This window comes from Neodiprion pinetum, chromosome 6 (genome assembly GCF_021155775.2).
Source record: "Neodiprion pinetum isolate iyNeoPine1 chromosome 6, iyNeoPine1.2, whole genome shotgun sequence".
In the NCBI taxonomy this organism is placed as follows: Eukaryota; Metazoa; Arthropoda; class Insecta; order Hymenoptera; family Diprionidae; genus Neodiprion; species Neodiprion pinetum.
In genome coordinates, this window is record NC_060237.1 from 12891096 (window position 1) to 12914277 (window position 23182).

Below are 23182 nucleotides of genomic sequence, written 5' to 3' on the forward strand. Positions count from 1 at the left end.
TACAACGTTGAAAACCGTCACGTTTAACGATTATGAGCATCGCATGGGGAGGCTTACAAAGAGTTGGTCCATGCCACAATGCCTAATACGAAGTAAAGAACATAAAGTTTGTCCCATTGTACTGAAAAATTGACGTTGAGTTGGCAAAACTGTAATATGCAACTGGTACCTGGACAAACAGACGCAATACCTTAGGGGGTTTACCACCACCCCTACAATAAACTGACCATAGGATAGAACTGAGGGCATAGAACTGCTGTTAGGACAACCCCATCATTGGACGGAGATAGTTCTTCAACAATACGATAGATCCGTGCGAAACTATACACATTCACCACCACGGTCGAAGACAAAACGATACATATCAGCATCGTCAAAGTGAGCAAACGTGTCAAGGGATGAGAGAACTGCAAGGATTATTAACATCACGTTAAATGATTATAAGAACCGTCTGGGGGGCTTACCAAGAGTTGATCAACTCCACAGTGTTTAATACGTAGTAAAAAACGCTAGGTTAGCCCCAAAGTACTGAAAAATTGATGAATAAGAATTCTCGACCTCGTATGTAATCTATTATAGAGTCTTGGTGATCGGTCAATTGAGAAAACGTATTTTTAGTTAACGTTTCGACCCGGATATAGGCCCTCCTCAGAACGATTTATTTTTTCAAACTGTCAAAAATAACAAAAAGATTTTTGTAAAATAAATAATAGTACTAGAAGTAATCAGACTTAAATATTGTAGATGAAATACTCTTAGAGCTATTATATATTGTTGATTGTGAGAACCTTATGATTAATTGAAATAAGGATGTCTTTGAGTGTTATTTACCTTTTGAATTAAGTAAGTGGACTAAGATGTAGTCGAATTCACAATGACAATTAGTGGAAACAGTGTTCTTTTGAGTGACGGTAGACAATGTCAATCTTCAAGTTATTTTATATGTGGGAGTTAATAGTTGGAAGTCATTAATTAAAAAGATTAAAAGACTATGTTTTTTCACAGTCGGTATGTCATTGTGTTAAAAGGTTATTGAAGAAGGTCTTTTTAGCAATAAAATTAATTCACAGGTGTCAAAGAAGTGCAGGTAGGCTCTTTATAATTAAGTTCTACATGTCTAACGAAATATTGTTGGTTGAACCAATTGAGTCAACAGGTGAATAACGACTGATGGGAGAAAACAATGTAATCCAGAGTGAAGGTGAACCTATTATAAACAATTATACAGAAAAACAATAAATATTTTGTAAGGAAAGTTATGTAGAAAGGACTGTATAATGGGAACAAAAAATTTTTTTGTATGTAGTTAAGGTTAAACAATATTTGTTGTGTGGGCGGAGATTAGAGGTTTGTAAATATTACTTAAATGTTCAACATCTTGTCTAAGATTAACAGAATTGGTATGACCTACAATGTTGCACATTTCTAATAACAGTCTTCTATAATAATTGTGTTCTTCATAAAGGATGTTTGTGTTGTCGTAATTAAAAGTGTGTTGTTCATCGATACTATGTTTCGTTAGAGCTGTGTGACGTTCTTCAATCTCATGTATGTTGCGTTGGTGTTCCCTAATTCTAGTGTTGAGATGTCGACCAGTTCGACCTATGTAGACTTGATTGCAATCATTGCATGGTATTTTATACACGACATTAGATCGTTTGCCCATGGGGATCTTGTCTTTGCCTGCATCAAAAACTAGTTGTAAATCTTTTGAATTTTTTCCAACAAACTTGACATTATATTAGGCGAATAAGCGGTTAAGTGACTCAAAGAGGCCGGATACATATGGGATGGGGATATATGTAGTAGCGGGTCTATTGCTATCTTCAGCGGGAGCAGAGTCAATATTATTGTCAAGTATGTTGTTGATGTAGGTGCGTCTCTTATTAATTTGTTGGTGTAATAGGCCATGAGGGTAATCATTCCATCTTAGTACATTGTATATGAGCGACAGGTTTTTTTCCTGGAACTCTGTACTAGCTAGTTTGATAGCTCGGTCAACTAGGTTAAAGATGGTGCCTATTTTGAAGGACAAAGGATGGTGAGAATCAAAATTCAGGTATCTTTGTGACCAGGTTTTTTTGTGAAACCAATCTGTCTTGATATTATTATTGTTGTGTATCAACAATACGTCTGAGAAACTGATGGCGTTATTTTCTTCTGTTTCGATAGTAAATTGTAATCTTGGATGGTACCGGTTAAAAATATTAAGAGTGTGATGTATTTTTTCATTTGGAACGGCAGTGAGAATATCATCCACGTATCGAAAATAGAACGGTAAATCAAAACCAAGATCGTTAATGCAAGACGTTTCCAAGTCTTCCATAACCAGGTCTGACAGGATTGGGGAGAGAGGAGATCCCATAGGCAAACCAAACTGTTGTGCATAAGTATCGTTATTAAATTTAAATATTGCGGAGTCAAAACATATTTTTAAGGCTTTTTCAAGTTCTATAAGGGGAATTGGGATCTTATTTTCCAAAGAAGCCCACCGGTTGTTTATTGCACGCAATGCGAGATCTGTAGGAACGTTGGTAAAGAGTGAAATTACATCTAAAGATATCAACATGTAGTTGTCCGGGATAATCAATGTTTTAATTTTATCAACTAAGAAAAAGCTATCCTTAACTCTCGAGATGGAAGGTGTGATATTGGTGGTGAGCCATGTATTAATTGTTTTGGCTAAGGTATAGGTCGGGCTATTGACAAATGAGATGATTATTCTTAAAGACACATCCTCTTTGTGAATTTTTGGAAGCCCATATGCGCGTGGAGGGACACTATTGTACGTAGAAATGCTTCTATGTAGGTTTTTGGTTATAAGTTTGGAGGTAAACCAATTAAAAGTGAGCTCATTCACCCTAGTTTGTAGGGAGTTACACAAATCATATCTAGCAATTCTATAAGTACTGGTGTCAGAAAGCTGCTGTCTCATTTTTTTGTTATACGTGTCTCTATACATAGCAACCGACGTATTACCTTTGTGAGCTTTTAAAAACATAATTTCAGGGCTATTTTTTTTAAAAAAACATGGTCTCCCGGATTTTTTGATCAGTGACATAATTATTGATGTTGTTTTTGGGGTACTTTGGGAAACACAAGTACACGGTTAGTGAAATCGGATCTAACTTGATTTCTGGACTCATTAGGAAAACTCGTAATTTTTTCTTCAAAATTGGAAATGAGGTTGAAGACCGGAAGATCACGTTTGTTGTATGTTCGTCCGAATTTGTGACCTAGTTGTACTATTTCAGTAACATTTTCTGGAATAGGAGTATCAGTTAGATTTATTAACCTGTTATTTTTTCCAATTGAATACGAGTTTTTGCGTTTGTTCAAAGATTTTTTTTTGAGCAAGTAAATTAGTGAATTTGATGATATTCCTGTTTTTTATAGCAATGAATTTATTGTTTAGCATCCGATGTTGGGATTCAAAAAATTTATTTCCCAAAGTACTTCCAAGTTTAAGGTTAATTTGTACAGCGAGGTTAATCATTGTCTTTTCAGAGTTGATGATGTGTATGTGAACATCATTGATTTCTAACTTCAATAGCGATATTTAGAACTCAGTTGTAAGTTGTTTAGCTTTAGTCATTGATTTTGACAGATTAAAATTAATACTTTCAAAGGTGGTCTTAGAGAAATTTAGGTGTTTAGGCATTATTCCTTCTTTCTTACAACGTAGGAGGAAGATCCTATGATTCTTCATCCTCGTCATTTTCTCGGCTATCCGAATCCAACGGCGTAAGTAACCAGCTGTAGGTTTCCCGTGTGTAAGCTCGATGTTATGAATAAAGCCCATAGTTCTCAGAAGTAATCCAATTTTACAAACTGATGAATGAGAATTCTCGACCTCGTATGTAATCTATTATAGAGTCTTGGTGATCAGTCAATTAAGAAAACGTATTTTTAGTTAACATTTCGACCCGGATATGGGCCCTCCTCAGAACGATTTATTTTTTCAAACTGTCAAAGATAACAAAAAGATTTTTGTAAAATAAATAATGGTACTAGAAGTAATCAGACTTAAATATTGTAGATGTAATACTCTTAGAGCTATTATATATTGTTGATAGTGAGAACCTTATGATTAATTGAAATAAGGATGTCTTTGAGTGTTATTTACCTTTTGAATTAAGTAAGTGGACTAAGATGTAGTCGAATTCACAATCACAATTGGTGGAAACAGTGTTCTTTTGAGTGACGGTAGACAATGTCAATCTTCAAGTTATTTTACATGTGGGAGTTAATAGTCGGAAGTCAATAGCCCGATCTATACCTTAGCCAAAACAATCAATTTATGGCTCACCACCAATATCACACCTCCCATCTCAAGAGTTAAGGATAGCTTTTTCTTAGTTGATAAAATTAAAACATTGATTATCCCGGACAACTACATGTTGATATCTTTAGATGTAATTTCACTCTTTACCAACGTTCCTACAGATCTCGCATTGCGTGCAATAAACAACCGGTGGGCTTCTTTGGAAAATAAGATCCCAATTCCCCTTATAGAACTTGGAAAAGCCTTAAAAATATGTTTTGACTCCGCAATATTTAAATTTAATAACGATACTTATGCACAACAGTTTGGTTTGCCTATGGGATCTCCTCTCTCCCCAATCCTGTCAGACCTGGTCATGGAAGACTTGGAAACGTCTTGCATTAACGATCTTGGTTTTGATTTACCGTTCTATTTTCGATACGTGGATGATATTCTTACTGCCGTTCCAAATGAAAAAATACATCACACTCTTAATATTTTTAACCGGTACCATCCAAGATTACAATTTACTATCGAAACAGAAGAAAATAACGCCATCAGTTTCTCAGACGTATTGTTGATACACAACAATAATAATATCAAGACAGATTGGTTTCACAAAAAAACCTGGTCACAAAGATACCTGAATTTTAATTCTCACCATCCTTTGTCCTTCAAAATAGGCACCATCTTCAACCTAGTTGACCGAGCTATCAAACTAGCTAGTACAGAGTTCCAGGAAAAAAACCTGTCGCTCATATACAATGTACTAAGATGGAATGATTACCCTCATGGCCTATTACACCAACAAATTAATAAGAGACGCACCTACATCAACAACATACTTGACAATAATATTGACTCTGCTCCCGCTGAAGATAGCAATAGACCCGCTACTACATATATCCCCATCCCATATGTATCCGGCCTCTTTGAGTCACTTAACCGCTTATTCGCCTAATATAATGTCAAGTTTGTTGGAAAAAATTCAAAAGATTTACAACTAGTTTTTGATACAGGCAAAGACAAGATCCCCATGGGCAAACGATCTAATGTCGTGTATAAAATACCATGCAATGATTGCAATCAAGTCTACATAGGTCGAACTGGTCGACATCTCAACACTAGAATTAGGGAACACCAACGCAACATACATGAGATTGAAGAACGTCACACAGCTCTAACGAAACATAGTATCGATAAACAACACACTTTTAATTACGACAACACAAACATCCTTTATGAAGAACACAATTATTATAGAAGACTGTTATTAGAAATGTGCAACATTGTAGGTCATACCAATTCTGTTAATCTTAGACAAGATGTTGAACATTTAAGTAATATTCACAAACCTCTAATCTCCGCCCACACAACAAATATTGTTTAACCTCAACTACATACAAAAAATTTTTTTGTCCCCATTATACAGTCCTTCCTACATAACTTTTCTTACAAAATATTTATTGTTTTTCTGTATAATTGTTTATAATAGGTTCACCTTCACTCTGGATTACATTGTTTTCTCCCATCAGTCGTTATTCACCTGTTGACTCAATTGGTTCAACCAACAATATTTCGTTAGACATGTAGAACTTAATTATAAAGAGCTCACCTCCACTTCTTTGACACCTGTGAATTAATTTTATTGCTAAAAAGACCTTCTTCAATAACCTTTTAACACAATGACATACTGACTGTGAAAAAACATAGTTTTTTAATCTTTTTAATTAATGACTTCCAACTATTAACTCCCACATATAAAATAACTTGAAGATTGACATTGTCTACCGTCACTCAAAAGAACACTGTTTCCACTAATTGTCATTGTGAATTCGACTACATCTTAGTCCACTTACTTAATTCAAAAGGTAAATAACACTCAAAGACATCCTTATTTCAATTAATCATAAGGTTCTCACTATCAACAATATATAATAGCTCTAAGAGTATTACATCTACAATATTTAAGTCTTATTACTTCTAGTACTATTATTTATTTTACAAAAATCTTTTTGTTATTTTTGACAGTTTGAAAAAATAAATCGTTCTGAGGAGGGCCTATATCCGGGTCGAAACGTTAACTAAAAATACTTTTTCTTAATTGACCGATCACCAAGACTTTATAATAGACTGAAAAATTGATCATGAGTTGACAAGACGGTAAGATGCAGCCGATACCTGGGCAAACAGGCACCAGAACTTGGAAGGTGCTGCAACCCCGCAATAAACTAGCCTCAGGCTGGAACTGAGGGCATAGAACCGTTGTGAATATATGCGTTTGACACTCAGGGCGATACTTCATGAAGCAGAGACGTTTCGCTAGCAATACGATATTGAGCAGATCGAAGTTTCAAAATTCGAATACCATGTGAATTCATCAATTATTTATTTATTTATCAATGATGTAATTGGACAATTATTCATATTTATTCGTTTACCACGAGAAAAGTTTTCAGAAAATGGAAAAAAGTTTCGGGAAAACGGAAAAAGTTTTCCGGAAACTTTTTTCCCATTTTATTAACACGTAAAAAAAGTTTTCAGAAAATTGAAGAAAGTTTCCAGAAAACATTCTACCCATTTAATTAACATGTGAAAAAAGTTTCCAGAAAACGAAAAACAGCTTCCAGAATTTAACGTCCTCAAGACTTCATATGACTTTCCCACACTCTTAGTTACCTTACGCTCTGTAGTCCACTCTTATCGTTCGCGAGTCAGCAGATTTTTCTGTAAGTCGCGGCTATCTTGCCTCCTACATCCCGCAGAACTAAGCAGATCTATCCTAGCGCTCAAGCAAGACACCTATCCGTCTTAACCAAGACCATATCTTTCTCCCTCGACCGACTTCGTTGCATTGACTACTAATAAATAATCATATACTTCGAATTATTTACCTTCCCTCAATACCGATCCCTTTCTATTCCTTTCACTTCCTGCATTGGGAGTAGTAGCACGCAAGTGCATAGTCGACGTGAACGGACCCTAAGATAGCCAAATAACACCTTGGCTGGGCGTGGAGTAAGCTCCGATTACCGCTCATCGGAGCCTACGCAATCTACCCCGTAACATTTTGGTGGCAGCGGTTTTGCCCGTCGACCTACTCGTCAGTGCAGTGCTGCATGTTTTCTACGAAAGTGTTCAGTGCTCAAAATTTTTAACGCCGTACCAATCAGTGATAGCCGTGTTACGAACGAACTCTGGCCCACAAAGTACTTTGACAGGCATGCAGAACCTATTCAACTCGCCACGGACACAGGCTCTGCAAAGAATCTCCAATTCCAATAACTCCGTCACATTTTGGTACTATTGAAATTCATCTATACGTACGACGTCGAATAACTGTGTAGCGAGTGGAAATTCAGTACTATAGCCAAGTTAAGCCGCACACCGCATCTGAACACATCACCTTCCGAACCAACAAGTATTGAATGGACCGTTCCCGCTCATTCGGACTTCTGCGTCCCTGTTAGGACGAGAAACCGGACCCGACAGTGGCATCGCCCTTAGACCCGGATTACCACACTTATTTATCAACACGACACGGAGTACCTCATCTATACCCTCCTCGTGCCGACGCATGACATGTATCGCCTCTTCAAGTTTTACCTGCGTCCAGCCGCCTAGAACCATGCTGCACACTGTTTTTGCGTTGACCTTCGCCCTGTTAGTCTATTCTAAATCTTAGTGTTGAGTTGATATTTTTATTACTGTACTTGCAATACCCTGCTTAAATCAACATGGCACCAACTAACGAAACCGGTTCAAATTTTTGGTCAGTAAAAGATGTCTTGCCCTTAATCCCCCCTTTCGACGGCCACAACATGCCCTTCGACTGAGTTGCAGAACAATTACGTCACGTAGGGAATCTTTTAAAAGCTTCGGATGGAATGACTTTCGCCAAATTTGCGCGATCAAAGGATACAGGCCCAGCTTCTCAATATTTGTTAGGTATTAACTGTAATGACGCCGAGGACCTCATAACTGCCGTCAGCCGAGCATACCGCCCGGATATCCCCAAACGCCAGTTATCTGCTCAATTGAATAGAATTAAACAACAACCATATGAGCGCATCATAGATTACTCGTGCAGAATGAGAGCAATATCAAAAGAAATAAGCACAGCGATCATAGCCAAGCACCCACCAGACGTAGCAACGCTTCGACTGAATGATCTAAAGAAGGATACCTCTAGATCGTTTATAAGAAGGCTTCAGCCAGAATTGGAGTGGAGAATCGCCACTATCAGACCATTACCGACCTTCGAAACTGCCGTCAGCATCGCCGAAGGTGGAGAAGCCAAGCTAATTAACCGTCAGATGCAATTCTCTGCACAATATTTTATCCCCTCTTTACCCGTGTGTCTGCCGTTTCCCCCTATACTGCTCCTCCGTCTCAGGTGCCCGCCGCGGCTTCCTTAGCCCCCCTCCCCCCCCCCCCGATGTCATTGCCCACACCTGGTTACGCTCATCAACCAGCGCCTCGTACCGAGCCCAGACCCTACGCCCAAGCGCTCGATCCGAACACCTGTTCTGCTGGCCACGTTAATGCTCTGCCCAGCAGTTGTTAATTTTGCAACCACCAGGGTCACTCCATTACGAAATGTCACCGTCTGCAAAGTGAAAGATATTGTACCAAATGTCGCAGAATGGGCCACTTTCACAATGAATGCAACATGAACCAAGAACTACACTGCGACAATTGTGATCGCAGAGTCCACACAGTAGACCGATGTAGATCCTTTCCGCGTAATAATCAAGGCAATGCAAGCTCAAATAAACATTCAAACGGGAACATCGCCCGCGGGAAGAACGTGCCCTCGAGCAATGCAAACAACTAGCGTTTCGATCTTCAAGTCATATCCTCAAAACAGCTTCAGCTGACCCTCCACTAATTTCGATCGACACCCCCGAGCTAATAAAAATATCTACATTTATTATTGAGACCGGTGCAGACGTCAACTTGGTCAAAGAAAGTTCCGTTAGGCCCCTCGTACGACGAACAACCGACGAACGTTTGACGCTGACTGGTATAACAGACAAAAAGACGCAAACTATCGCAAAAACGGAAATACGTTTTAACAATAAATCCCATACCTTTCACTTGGTCCCTGACTCTTTTCCGATTTTGCACGACGGCATCTTAGGCCAACCATTCTTACGAAAAGAGAAAGCAACTATTTCTCTCAACTTAAACTCGGTGATGTTTGGATCCTCATTGCAAATCCACTTTGATAAATTCGATAAACCCTCGTTCGCGCCCGAAAAAACGCGCGTAATTACAATACAGGCCCGTACCGTGAAAGCCATCTCACTGATAGTTGCGAACCCAGACACTTGAGTAGGTTACCTTAAACGCGTCGATTTAGGCAACAATGTTCTATGTGGTGAAGCGTTAGTTAAAAACCAGAACGGCATCGCTTACTCGTACGCGTTCTATTGTAACGAATCTGCAGTAGAGATAAGACTCCCAAAGGTAACCCTAGACGACTTCGACGAGCCACTGAGTACAGTCATGCCCAACGCTACGCCCACTGCACCGAGTAACCACCACAGCGATGCCCGCGCAAAAACCCTCGTTTCGCACCCAGGCCCTCTCCTCAGCAACTCCATCATTATTTCTGCCGCCAAGCGTACATCGCAACCGACTAATAATCCCCCCTCCTGCCCTATTCAGTCCGCTGACCTCGCGCAACTGCAATCCGATCCTCCCATCCCTGACGACAGTACACCCTGTCCCGGTGCCGCAACAGTGCTCTTGACTGACAGTAGGTCAGAAAGATTGGACGTCCTAAAGAGCAGCTTACATCTTGATTATTTGAATAACGCCGAAAAACAATCTATATTCAACCTTGTAACAGAAATCAACTATCGCTTTTATCTCTCAGGTGATAAATCAGACCACACCAATTTATCTCATCACACTATCCCCACCACGGACAATACGCCTATTCATACCAAACAATACCGTTTTCCCAAGATTCACATAGACGAAATCGAATCCCAAGTTGATAAACTACTCAAGCAGAATCTTATTGAACATTCCTTATCTCCGTGTAATTCCCCGGTGTGGATCGTTCCAAAAAAACCGGATAGTGACGGCAATGAACGATGGCAATAAACGAGTTTCCCGTCGTTTCTTCCGTCCACCGTTGCTCCCACGTCTGTATGGTCGCGTCTCTTTCCGTCGTTGCCGCGTCCCGTCGGGTCACGTCCGCGTCTCTTCCGTAGACCCTTTTGCGCTCGAACGCGAGAAGGTCTATGGGAATCACGCCTGCCACCACCAGAACGGCCTGTGCTGAGACCGTCCGATAGGAACAAGCGATCCTCAACGCGCTTCGTCTCTGTACCGTCGTCATTGCGTGACAGTATTTCTCAGTCTACAGGGAGTCTGCCCAGATCTCCGCACCGTAGAGGAGGATCGAGTTCACCGTCGACATCAAAAGTCTCTGTTTCCCTGGTCTCGGTCCGTTCGTGTTTGCCATCAGGCGGCTTAGGGATGCTATCCTTTCAGCCGCCTTCTGAGCCGTTCGTCGTATGTGAGGCCAGAAGGTCATCTTCGTATCCAGGGTCACCCCCAGGTACTTGACTTCCCCTCTGGTCTCGATCTCGTCCGTCCCGACCGTCATGCGTAATGTTGTCGGTATCCGTCTCCTGGTGAGAAGCACCAGTTCTGTCTTTTCCGTCGCGAGTTGCAGTCCGTGGTCAGTCATCCACCGTCCGACTCGTCTCATTGTCTGGTTCAGTGCGTATTGTGCCAGATCTGGAGTTCGTTCGGCTATCACTGACGCCACGTCGTCAGCGTAAGCGACCAGGCTAACGCCGAGTGGGAGCTCCAGTCTGAGCAGTCTGTCGTATATCCCGTTCCAAAAGTCGGGTCCTAGTATGGAACCTTGATCGACCCCCGCGGTGATCTGTCGCGTCACTTGGCCTTCGATCGTTTTGTACGTCAGTCGTCTGTTCCGAAGGTAGTCTTCAACAACTCGGAGCAAGGAAGGCGGGACCCCGTAGTCGCCTCTCAGCGACCCTAGGATATCCACCCACCTGGCCGAGTTGAAGGCGTTCTTAACGTCAAGTGTCACCAGCAGCGCGACGGGTCACACAGCGTGGCAATGTCTGTCTGTCGACCGGAAGGAGTCAACCACCTCTTGGATCGCTCCAATCGTTGATCGACCCCTTCGGAAGCCGAACTGCTTGTCAGAGAGGCCTCCGCCGTCCCGTATTGCGTCCGTAAGTCGTGGTCGCAGAAGCTGTTCGTACAGTTTCCCTGTCGTGTCCAGTCAGCTCAGCGGCCGGTAGGCCGACGGCGTGCTGGGGTCACCCTCACCCTTTGGGATAAGGACCAACCTCGCCACCTTCCACCGGTCGCTGAATGTCCCTGTCGTAAGGCACGTGTTGTAGAGGTCGAGAAGTATCTCCGGCCTCAGGCTCGCCATCAGCCGAAGAACCTCCGCCGGTACCCCGTCCGGTCCTGACGCTTTACCCCTCTTCATTGCTTTGGTCGCTCCGACGAGCTCCTCGGCGGTGAAGACGGGGGGCGCCGCCGTCTCGTCGTCGTTCGTCGCGTCCGTACGCGTCGGGTGCGTCGGGAACAGTCCGTCGACGATCCGTCGTGCGGTTTCAGCATCCTGGAGTTCTGGCGGGATCCGGGCCCCCAGCCTACCGGTCACAATCTTGTAACCGGCACCCCAGGTGTCGCGATCCACCTCCTCGCAGAGCTTCTTCCAGCATCGCGTCTGGCTGTCTCTGATGGCGTACGTCAGTCGTTTTCGTTTCGTCTTGTACTCGGCCTGACGGGTTTCCCTGTCGGGTCCTCCTCCAGCCCTCGTAACCCGTCGTCGTTTTCCCAGGCAACTTTTTCGCAGCTTGCCTATCTCGTTTGTCCACCAGTATTGTGGTGGTCTGTTGCGTCCGTAATGGCGGTGATGGTGATGATGAGTGCGTGGAGGTGAATGAACGGGAAGTGGGTATTGAGTTTGATAATGATTTTGACGGTTGCGAAGACGTACGCATTATATTCGGTTCGCTTTCGGATGAGATTGATTGAATTCATCAAATGCTGGGAGATATCGATAGAGCTGACGATGATGGTTATTATTCGAACTAGGATTGGTGTGTAGCACTACATTAAAATAAAATTCTAGTATTTTCTACACCTCCGCCGTATCACTCATCTTGAATAGGTGGAAACTTTTCGGATTGGAGATGTATTATGCATATAAATGATGAGTGCATGAGCATCAACTTTTCTATCTCGGCTTGCTCTTTTCACAGATTTTTCATCGCAAATCAATTATAGAAAGAAAAAAAATGCCATCTCATTCAAGTGATGATGACGATGAGTGGTCGATCGTTGATTAGGGCGAGGATGAGGAGGCTGAGGAACAGATAATTATAGGCTTTTTCGAAGCAACACGCGAGTTCTCGCTGGAGGAGCTTCGGGATCTCGTTGAGGACGCGCGAGCTGCTCGAGTGAGGCCAAACAGCCAACATTATATAAATTACGGTGATATATGTATGGAAATAATTGTAGAAAAATGGGCGAATGAAACTATCGTAATAATTATAGATGTCGAAAATAGCGTTGCTGATGATGATGATGATGATAATGTTAGCGAACAGGAAAACGATAATGATTTAATGGATTATTTCGAGGAATAAACCACGCTAAATTCATAATTATTGATTACATATTTTTCATAAGTAAAAATTCATAACATTTACATTTTGTATGACAGTACTGTAAAAAAATTGGTTTGAGTCAATTTTGGGATAATGAGATGTTTTATTTATATGGATATGAAAATAATATGTATAATTTCACTCGTTAAAATTTAGAATAAGATAATTCAGAATAGAATAAGAAAACTACATGTAATTGATGGTAAACAAAAAAATTGTTAAAAGCATTCAAAACGCCATTCTGAACCTTCCTTCAGGGGTCATTTCTAGGAATTTTTTCAATAGATCTGGCAGGTTTTTATCCTTTTCGATTTATGCGCGGTTTTCCCGCGCCAAACAAGTCTCGACAGAAATTATTTTGGGTGTTTGTGTGTGTGTGTCAAATCCTATGAAAATAGCCATCTTGCGGCAAACCGCGAAAATGATCAACGGGGGGGGGGGTAGCGCCGCGGATTTGCGGGTGGGTAGGGCGGGGGGTAACGCTGCGGATTCAGGGGGGGGGGGGGGGCTAGGGGGGAGCGCCGCCATCTCTGGATTCGAACTGTCCTTTATACACTACTGCGGAAAAACGGTTTGACGGGGTGAAATCAGCTCCCAAAGTTGAGCATCCTCAGTTGTTATTCCATAGTTTCGCATACTTTCAGATGAGATATTCAAATGAAACCAACTGAAGAATAACTCTTACAGCGAATAATGAAAAATGCATTTTTTTCGGTTACGACGGGCTTGAATAGACGAAAATTATAGGAGTTGAAATTTGAACAATTTTGACAACTAAAAAAATAATGTTTGGATTTCAATGAAATTAATTGCATTTGAAACAGCCGAAAAAGTAGGGGATACGTGTTTCTACGGTTTTCGGAATAACGACACTTAGGCGGTGAACTTCCCTTATACAGGTGCCATTCCCATTAGAATCGCACTATTTTGCTTCAATTCGTCTCATTTAACATTAGAAAGTCCTTCCTAAGCAACAATGTAAGAGCTCCCAAATTTTATTCCAAATTTTATTCGATTCATTACGAAAACCACTTCCGCAAATTGCCGAATGATTTCTGGCACATAGTTTCTTTCACGATCGTGAAATCTTCCGGAGCCCAGTATTTCAGTATTTGTGAGGTTACTGGAATTGATTGCGATCTTATTATTTTGGAATCAACATGGCTAATGCTATAAACATTTAGGACTTTGGTTATTATTTTTTTCCAAAACGTTGTAAGAAATCGGAAAGTTAGCATGGATCGCCTTGTATACCATTGAAGGAATGGAAGTTATCTTGTGACGCAGAAGCACCAAAACAATTACATGTTGTTTCGGCAAAGTTCTAATTTTATCCGCGTGTTGCGACGTATCATGGGAGACATATGATAAAAATAAATCAGTTTTTCTGATTGACTGGTGCGTAAAAAAGATTAGAAGTCAAAAAATTAAAATAGCTTGTCCCCACCGCTCTCGCCGCTATTTGAACTTGGATCTGAATTTCAGGCGGCCGGTCCAATAGGTGCAGTCATTATGCGCAGTCGAGCATCAATTGATATTATTGATTCTGATCTTGCAACTTTGGAATCATCACATAGTAGATGTCACCAAATTATAGAAGTATAATATTGTTAGATTTATGAAACGAATACAATGAATGAGGAAAATGGGGATGTATTTTATTTCATCAAACTGACCACGTCAGTTCAGCTCCAAGTCTATAGTCTAATTTTCTCTCTCTTTTTCCGGTTTGATTTCTTCGCTATCCGTCGACCGTCAAGTGCATATTATTGTACAGCGATGAATACAAATCTCGACTTACTACAAACCCAACAATATAATGAATTATAACAATAATTTCTTATTTACTGTCACATATTTCCGTATTCCAAGGAATGTGCATTGCATTACTCATTATAAGTACTGCAATAACGGTGATCGTCGGAAAAATGATGAAAACATACGGACTTCTGGCATAAGGAACAATGATTAATCGCAATATTATCGCATCCTGAAATTTCACAATGTGAGGATTAAGTTTCTTCGAAACCGAAGTCCACAGGATTTTCGAATCTTTGTGGCTTCACTTCTGCGTAACCACTCTTAAACCAAGAAAACTTGAAAAGGTTGACATATCGTGGAAATGATAATTGATTGTGAGTCAAAAATTGCAATTCAATAATGTTATATCTCAGATGCAAATTTAGATCATAATTCATCAATAAAATATTGTCACAGAAATGTCTGACAAAATTTTTCCATACCCCAAAACCATAAATGTCAAAAATGTGATAATGTTCTGTAAAGAAAATAATATGATACTACTGTACACACTACTTTTTCATTTCCATAAGCGAATAATCACGGATTTTATAACCCGTTTACACCTGAAGTAAGTTTACCGGACTTCGATACTTCTATGTACACATCATCTGGTCTAAACAATGTCTGTTGCACAATTGCACTAATCATACCACTTGGTTCTTTTAGAACAACAAAAAGTGGGTAAAGAAGTATTCCTACATCTGATACAGTTGGATTAATTGTGTAACTATTCGTCGTAGAAGCAACTGACTGCACTCGACATTCCACCTTATTTTCTCCTTCGACTGCTAAAGTTCTTCCAGAATGCATCCCCAATTCGAAACCACTTTCATCTGAATTATACACATTCGATAAACCGTATATTTTTTTATTTTGCTTCACACCTTGTAGAAATTGTTCTCTGAAACTTTCCGTATTTTCAATAGTTTTTTGGTGATCAATTCATTAGTTTTCCTCGATATGATACAATGGGCAATTTTGAATGAATTCACCCAATGTTCAGATGTTTTAAACCGAAAGTGTTCATGGCCTATTTCTTTTTGGGCTTGTAGTGCCTACCTTCTTAAATCATTATCGTGCACTGGTAATCCAGCATGAACAGCGAATTTGAAGTTCCGCCATGTGTCGACACAAATTCTAGCTATTTTTTCCTTGTATATTCCGCCCTTATTCAAATAATGAGTCCAGCGACGTAATTGGCGAACAGATTTTCTTTTTTGAACTTCCGGCGGACACTATCGATGTTCATTTTTTTAGACCTGCAATAATGAACTGCTCTTGACTTGTGTTCGTATGATAAGTTTTCGTCATTGCTTCTGCATGCGTCTGGTGACGATTTTGGTTCATTTTGGTATATTTTCATTCGGTTCTGCAAAGTACAGGGAATTTTCTTCCTCCATCTCAATGCCAATATATTTCTCTATTGCATTTAACAATATAGTTTCAAAATGGTTTTTCAACTGTATTTCCTCATTGCTTACGCGCATTTGAGCAATATTTATCGCTTGAAATTTGTCATAAGTAACTGTATAACGTTGAAAGGATCGATCTTCATCTTTGTTATGGAAACGAACCCTTGCACTTTCAAATTCTTAATTACATATAAACCACAAACAACTTATGCAAACACACCACTTCGCGTTTTTAAGCGCTAGTTAACCAGAAAAACTGATTCATTTTCATCATATGTTTCGCATGATACGTTGCAACAGGGAGATGAAATTGGAACTTCGCCGAAACAAAATGTAATTGTTTTAGTGCTTTTGCGTCACAAGATAACTTTCATTTCTTCAATGGTATACAAGCCATTGCATGTTAACTTTCTGACTTCTTTCAATGTTTTGGAAAAAAATAATAACCAAAGGCCTGAATGTTTACAACATTAGCCATTTTGATTCCAAGATTGTAAGGTCGCAACCGATTCCAGTAACCTCACAAATTACGAAAGTACCGGGCTCCAGAACATTTCACGATCGTAAAAAAAACTATGCCAGAAACCGTTTGGCACTTTGTCGGAGTGGTTTTTGTTATAAATGCTGACGAAATGTATTGAGACGAAGAAGCTCCAAAATTGTTGCTTAGAAAGGACTTTCTAATGTTAAATAAGACGGATTAAAGCAAAATAGTGCGATTCTAATCGGAATGGCACGTGTATAAGGGTAGTTTTTCCCCCAAGTGACGTCATTTCGAAAAACGCAAAAACACGTATCCCATACTTTTTTCTGCTGTTTCAAATGCAATTAATGTCATTAAAGTCCGAACATGAGTTTTTTAGTTGTAAAAATTTTAGAACTTTCAACTCCTATAATTTTTGACTATTCAACCCCGTCGTAACTGAACGAAATGCATTTTTCATTATTCGCTGTAAGAATTATTCTTTAATTGGTTTCATTCAAATATCTTAACTGGAAGTATGCGAAACTATAAAACAACCACTCAGGATGCCCAACTTTCGGGGTTGATTTCACCCCTCTAAACCGTTTTATCGCCTATAAAAAAAAATTAAAAAAATACGTGTCGCTCAGATTTCGACGAAGAATAACATATCCTCAAATGGTCGAATTCGAGAGGAATACCTCAGTCGATTTCCTTGTGAGTCCTGTCAAAGACAGTGAAACAGCTCAGAGCAACATCTCATAGCGAAGCAGACGATTCATTATCACTTTTCGCGACTGTTTCCTGTCCTGATTTAAAATTGCAATGATAACGTTTATCCTATGCTGTAAATAATTTCATCCACATACATTCTTACATCGGGTGCTCAAGAGACGAAAACTTTCTATTCACACATATTAAGCATAAGAAAACAAAGAATTCACTGGTGAAGAGAAAAATTAACGATAACAGAGTCAGGTCGGCTAGGTGGTCTAGTGAAGTAAGGCTCCAGTCAAGCATCTCTAGACGCCAGGTTCGATTCCTAGCTCCATCGTCAATTTTTCGAAATCAACAGTTTCTCTAATTTACATCTCCCAACAATGAAATTCTCATAATTAATGATGTGCACATCCGCACATCATTTATCAGACGGCTTTGTCCGTCTTGCATTGCTTTCTATCGGAAGCATAAGATTCCAACATGTAAGTATTCATCTACATACATTCTTACATCGGGTGCTCAAGAGACGAAAACTTTCTATTCGCTGTAAATAATGTAAGCAAATGTGTCAGTCGTGATAACCACATCCATTGGCAAGCCTTTAAAATACTTTATAAGAATAAAAAGAAAATGCTAGTTTTGAAATCAAGTATACAGATGATGAAAGAGTTTCCAATCTTGCAGGATATTCAGATGCGGGCTACGCGAGCTATATTAATACAAGATGGTCTACTACAGGCTATCTATTTAGATTTGTATGTAGTCCGATCACTAAGAATGTGCAGCGTCAGAAAATATGTAATAACGCTGAGCACAACTGAGACTGAATCTGTAGCAGCAGCAGCTGCTACCAAGGAAGCGACTTGGTCGAGAAAATTATGAAATGAGCTCGGGTACCGATGTAATCAACTTACGACACAATTTTTCGTTAATCAGAGTACTATTGGACTGAGTCGGAACCCTGCATTTCGCAAAAGAACCGAGCATATCGATAACTGATACCGTTACATCACAGAAAACTTTGAAGTTGGTGAAATTGTTTTGGAATATGTGCCAACCGAACACCAACAGGCAGATATATTCACTGAAGCAGTATCAAAGTAACGTTTCAAATTTTTGTGCCAAGAATTAGGGATGAAAGAGCCAAATGAATAAATAAGAAGGAAGAATTAGAAAGTATAGAAACACGGCGAATGTTACAATAAGTTTTATGTATTTGTTCTATGTGTGAGAGAAGAAGGTTGAGCGCGCGTACGACCAGCGCTGTTATTTTGAGCAATACAGTTCGATCAATGTATCATACGGCATGATAAAAGTTTATAAAAAATAAACAAATATTTTTTTATTATATGGAGATCCCACACAATTTTTCAGCTTACCCTTAGCACATGTAAATCGGTAGCCTAATATGGTCAGCCGCGTCCACGGTTGTAACGTTGCAAATCAATCATTTGAATAACAAATAACTTGACAAAATAGCTATTCATTCAAAAATTCAAATTTTAAGAAATGAAATCAATTGAAATTACATTCAATAAATTTATATTGATTCAATTTATGCAAATAACCCTATATCTATCAGCACTGCATAAAACTTGGTTATGACGTATTACAGGCTGTTGTGAAAGAACTGAACAGACTAGGGATGCTGGTTGATTTGTCTCATGTCTCGACGAAAACCATGAAAGCTGCATTACAAACGACCAGAGCTCCAGTGATATTTTCTCACAGCGCAGCAAGGGCCCTATGCAACTCAACCAGAAATGTGCCTGACGACGTCCTTCGGAGTTTGGTGAGTTTTGAAGGCACAATATTGATGTTTTATAATACTCTACCAGTAAACGGAATTCGACTTTATTCAAAAATTTCCGTCACCAGAATATAGGATCTTCGGAAGAAAGAGTCGAAAGATCTGTAAAATGTATGATGATGTATAACCAGTGTTGTAAAAAGTACTTGATTTTTAGTACCTAGGTACAGGTACAGGTTTTCAAGATGTACCTGTATCCAGGTACTTGGGTACTTTTTTTATGGGAACTATAAAAGCAATCTGAAAAATATGGACAAAATTATAGACCAGACGAACACATTACTTCATATTGAGCTCATCGTTTATTAAATTTGTGAAATTTTGAACGTTACATATTTTACACTACTAGGTTATTATATTTCAAGAACAGCAGACATTCGAAATTGTCGTCGGTCAACTTGTTTCTTCGCGGCATCAGGCTTTGTCCTCCAGCGCTGGATGCACGCTCTACTGGGGCGGAACTCGGAAGCAGACTGTTATATTTTAGGAATATTTGTTTTGTAATTGGGTACCGCTCTGAACTATCCAGAGTAGTATATCTATGAGAGTTCTACTAACAGATTCCTGTTACCGACACTTACCGGCATTCTCCCCAGACTCAAACCCTTTACCGCGATGACGTCACAATCTGCTGTACCGACTTGAGGTCAAAACCGTGCAACCTTACGGACAGTTGAATCTGTCGACGGTGAAAATCGCACTGCTTTACCAACAATTCTTATCGGTCAAAAGTCAAAATCATGCTGTTATACCGACAATCTTACCGACCGGAGGTCAAAGTCTTTATGTAGTGCTCGTCTGCCAACGATAGAGGGTGCAGCGGGGGCGAGAACTTTTCTACCGTCCCGCATTCTTTTCCCACGGTAGGACTGCTGATGTGTAACATCAACCACCCCTACATTTTTTTCCCACGTTATCAACCACGCGACATTCCAAAATTAATAGTTCCGAGAATGGTTTTTTTATCCACTCGGATATCGCTGACGTGTAACATCCACCACCTCACATTCCTTTCCCACGTTATCAACCACGCAACATTCCAAAATTGATGGTTCTGAGAATTGTATTTCACTTACTCGGATGCCGGTTTGATATCAACCACGTGAGATATTTTTTGGCTTGTAACTGTCATGTAAACTCAACGATAAATTTTGAACGGGTTCAGTCAAGACCAGAGTGCAAGATCGACCGATAGCCGCGGTACATTTAGAGCCATGGATCATCAGCGTTGGGTTACTATCGCTCTGGAAATGTTAAAAGGTGCGCGCGCATACACAAACATACGTACAGCTGCCCTATAAAAAGGACGCTCATCACTGCAAATGATCATTAGGTCTCAACTTGTCAAGTGTACGTGAGGAAAAAGCTCAAAATGGAATCCAAGAAGGGTCTGAGATTGATCGATATTATGGAATCGGCGTACAAAGTCTTGGACAAATCATCATCAACAGCAGAGATTCAGAAATGGATAAAATTCGAAAGTCAAAATATTCGGCTTCTGAACAAAATTTTGCGAAAGGCTTCATCGATTGGAGAAAAGATGAGAATTATCATAACGATCGGACTCTTGAAAGCGCTCGCGGAAAATCTCAAACGTCTTCAGAAAACGTGTGGAGGTACGCGGGAAGTAAGAAGAAGCGATCGAGTTCACTGGGAAGATTTGGAATCAGCTTTCGAGGGAAGAATTCGAACTGGATCCATCGTCAATTTGAAGCATAAAGATGTGGAGAGATTCCTAGAATACGCAAAGGTACTAGCTGCGACGAGACTAAAAAACGCTCTGAAGAAAGACATGAGCTTGAAAGCCAACGTTATCCTGGCTTGTAAATTTGAAGTCAGAAAAGATGATCGCACGGTGGAGGAGATCAAATTTTTGAATACGAGAAATGAAATCATTCTCCAGACAACGGATATCAACGAATGGTTCATCGAAAAAGCGATGGAGCGTTTGTTGAAAAAGGTGGAAGATTTCCAGGAAAAGGATTCAGGCTGGTCGCTGACTGGAATAATCAATTTGACTGTGAATATCAACAAGTACGTGCTACTACGAGGCGGTGTGTTCACATATACCCCGTTACCTAAGCATATCAGTGATAAAAAGGCTGTGGTAGTCATCAGAAACAACGACTCCTACTGCTTTCTTTGGTCGGTCACCGCAGCTCTGTTCCCAGCCGACAACAACAATCCCAATGCGACCAGCTCGTACCCACATTTCAGCTCAGTGCTATGGTATAATGGTATGAGGTTTCCTATGTCTCTAGACAAAAACACCACTTCAAAATTTGAGGAGCTTAACGGCCATTTAATTAACGTTTATGGTATGGACCAAGGTGATCGGAAAAAAAGTGAAATAGTACCGATTCACCTGAGTCAGAATAAGTCTGATGAACCTTTAATTCATCTTTCAGCGATTTAAACTGAAATCACTGACGATGACGATGATGATGTTGATATAGAAAATTATGAAAAAAATAGAATCTTTCATTTTACTTGTATTCGAAATTTGTCTCGATTAATGAGTTCTCAAATTTCTGAACGTAATGGTCGTACTTGGTTGTGCGATAGATGTTTGAGTCACTTTCATTCTGAGAAGTGTTTGACAAAGCACAATGTAGATTGCATGAATTTAAACAAAACCAAACTTATTCTACCTATAGAGGAGAAAAAAATACTGAAATTTAAAAATTTCAAGCACAAAGAAACCGTTCCATTCTGCATTTACGCGGATCTCGAATGTTTACTGGAACCTACGCTCAAAAAGATGAGTACAAGAACAATTTATCAGAATCATCTTCCGTATAGTATGGCTCATTATCTACACTGTGCGTTTGACGATTCAATTTCAAAATTTGAGATTAATCGTGGAGACTTGCATTCAATGATTTGTGAATAAGTTAGCGGAATTGGCACATTCGTTGGAAGTTTATTTCGAAACTGTTGTACCGATGGAACCGCTCAATTTCAATCAAATCAACGAATTTCATGTAACAACAGTGTGTCACATTTGTGAAAAACCGTTTACACTCCCAAACGTGAAACATCGTAATCACTGCCATTTCACGGAAAAGTACCGTGGTGCTGCTCATCGAGGTTGCAATCTAAATTACCAAAATTCGCACACTATCCCAGTGATATTCCGCAATCTGCCGGGTTACGATTCACATTTTCTGATCAAAGCACTGGCTACATCGTTCGAGGGCACAATTGAGCTTTTATCCGTCAACAAAGAAAAGTACATTCCTTTTACAAAATATGTCGAGGGGACAGATATAAAATTTAGATTCGTAGATTCGTACTGTTTCATGCCCAGTAGCCTTGAGAAATTAGCAACGTATCTCGGTGATGATCAGAAATCAATCACACGAAAATTTTATCGTAGCTCAGATAAATTTCAGTTATTGACCAGAAAAGGAGTGTTTTCATACGAATACATAGATAGTTCGGAGGAGCTCAAGGACAGACGGCTACCATCCAAACAACAATTTTACTCAAAATTGAATGATCGGGATATATCAGACGACGACTATGCACATGCATGTAAAGTTTGGCAAACTTTTAACGTTCAAACTTTGGGAGAGTATTCGGACTTGTATTTACAGACGGACGTGTTTTTAATAGCCGACGTTTTCCAAAACTTTCGACGGAGCTGTTGGACAACGTACAACCTGGACCCGTTACATTATCACACCGCGCCCTGTCTGTCGTTTGATGCGATGTTAAAGTGTACCGACATCGAGCTCGAGCTTCTCACTGACATAGATATGGTTATGTTCATCGAAAAACGTATTCGTGGTGGTGTGTCACAGTGCTCGAGCAGATACGCAAAGGCTAACAACAGGTACATGGGGGAGGAATTCGATCCTGGGGTCGAAGAATCTTATCTCATGTACTTTGACGTTAATAATTTGTACGGTGCTGCTATGAGCTTTGCTCTGCTATACAGTTTCTTCGGATGGGTATCAGACTTCGGACAATGCGACGTTCTTACCATCTCGAACGATGTCGAGTTTGGTTACATACTCGAGGTGGATT

The 23182-nt window shown here is 40.1% G+C and overlaps 1 protein-coding gene across 4 annotated transcripts in view; it reads left to right on the forward strand.

The window, feature by feature from the left end:
- The window catches only part of LOC124221964 (dipeptidase 1), a 1639756-nt gene that overhangs the window by 957637 nt on the left and 658937 nt on the right, over positions 1–23182 (forward strand). For all 4 annotated transcript variants that reach the window (XM_046632456.2, XM_046632460.1, XM_046632457.2 and 1 more), the window contains exon 9: positions 18956–19132. In XM_046632456.2, the coding sequence (XP_046488412.1) occupies positions 18956–19132 (177 nt within the window). The remainder of the gene's footprint in view (positions 1–18955; positions 19133–23182) is intronic.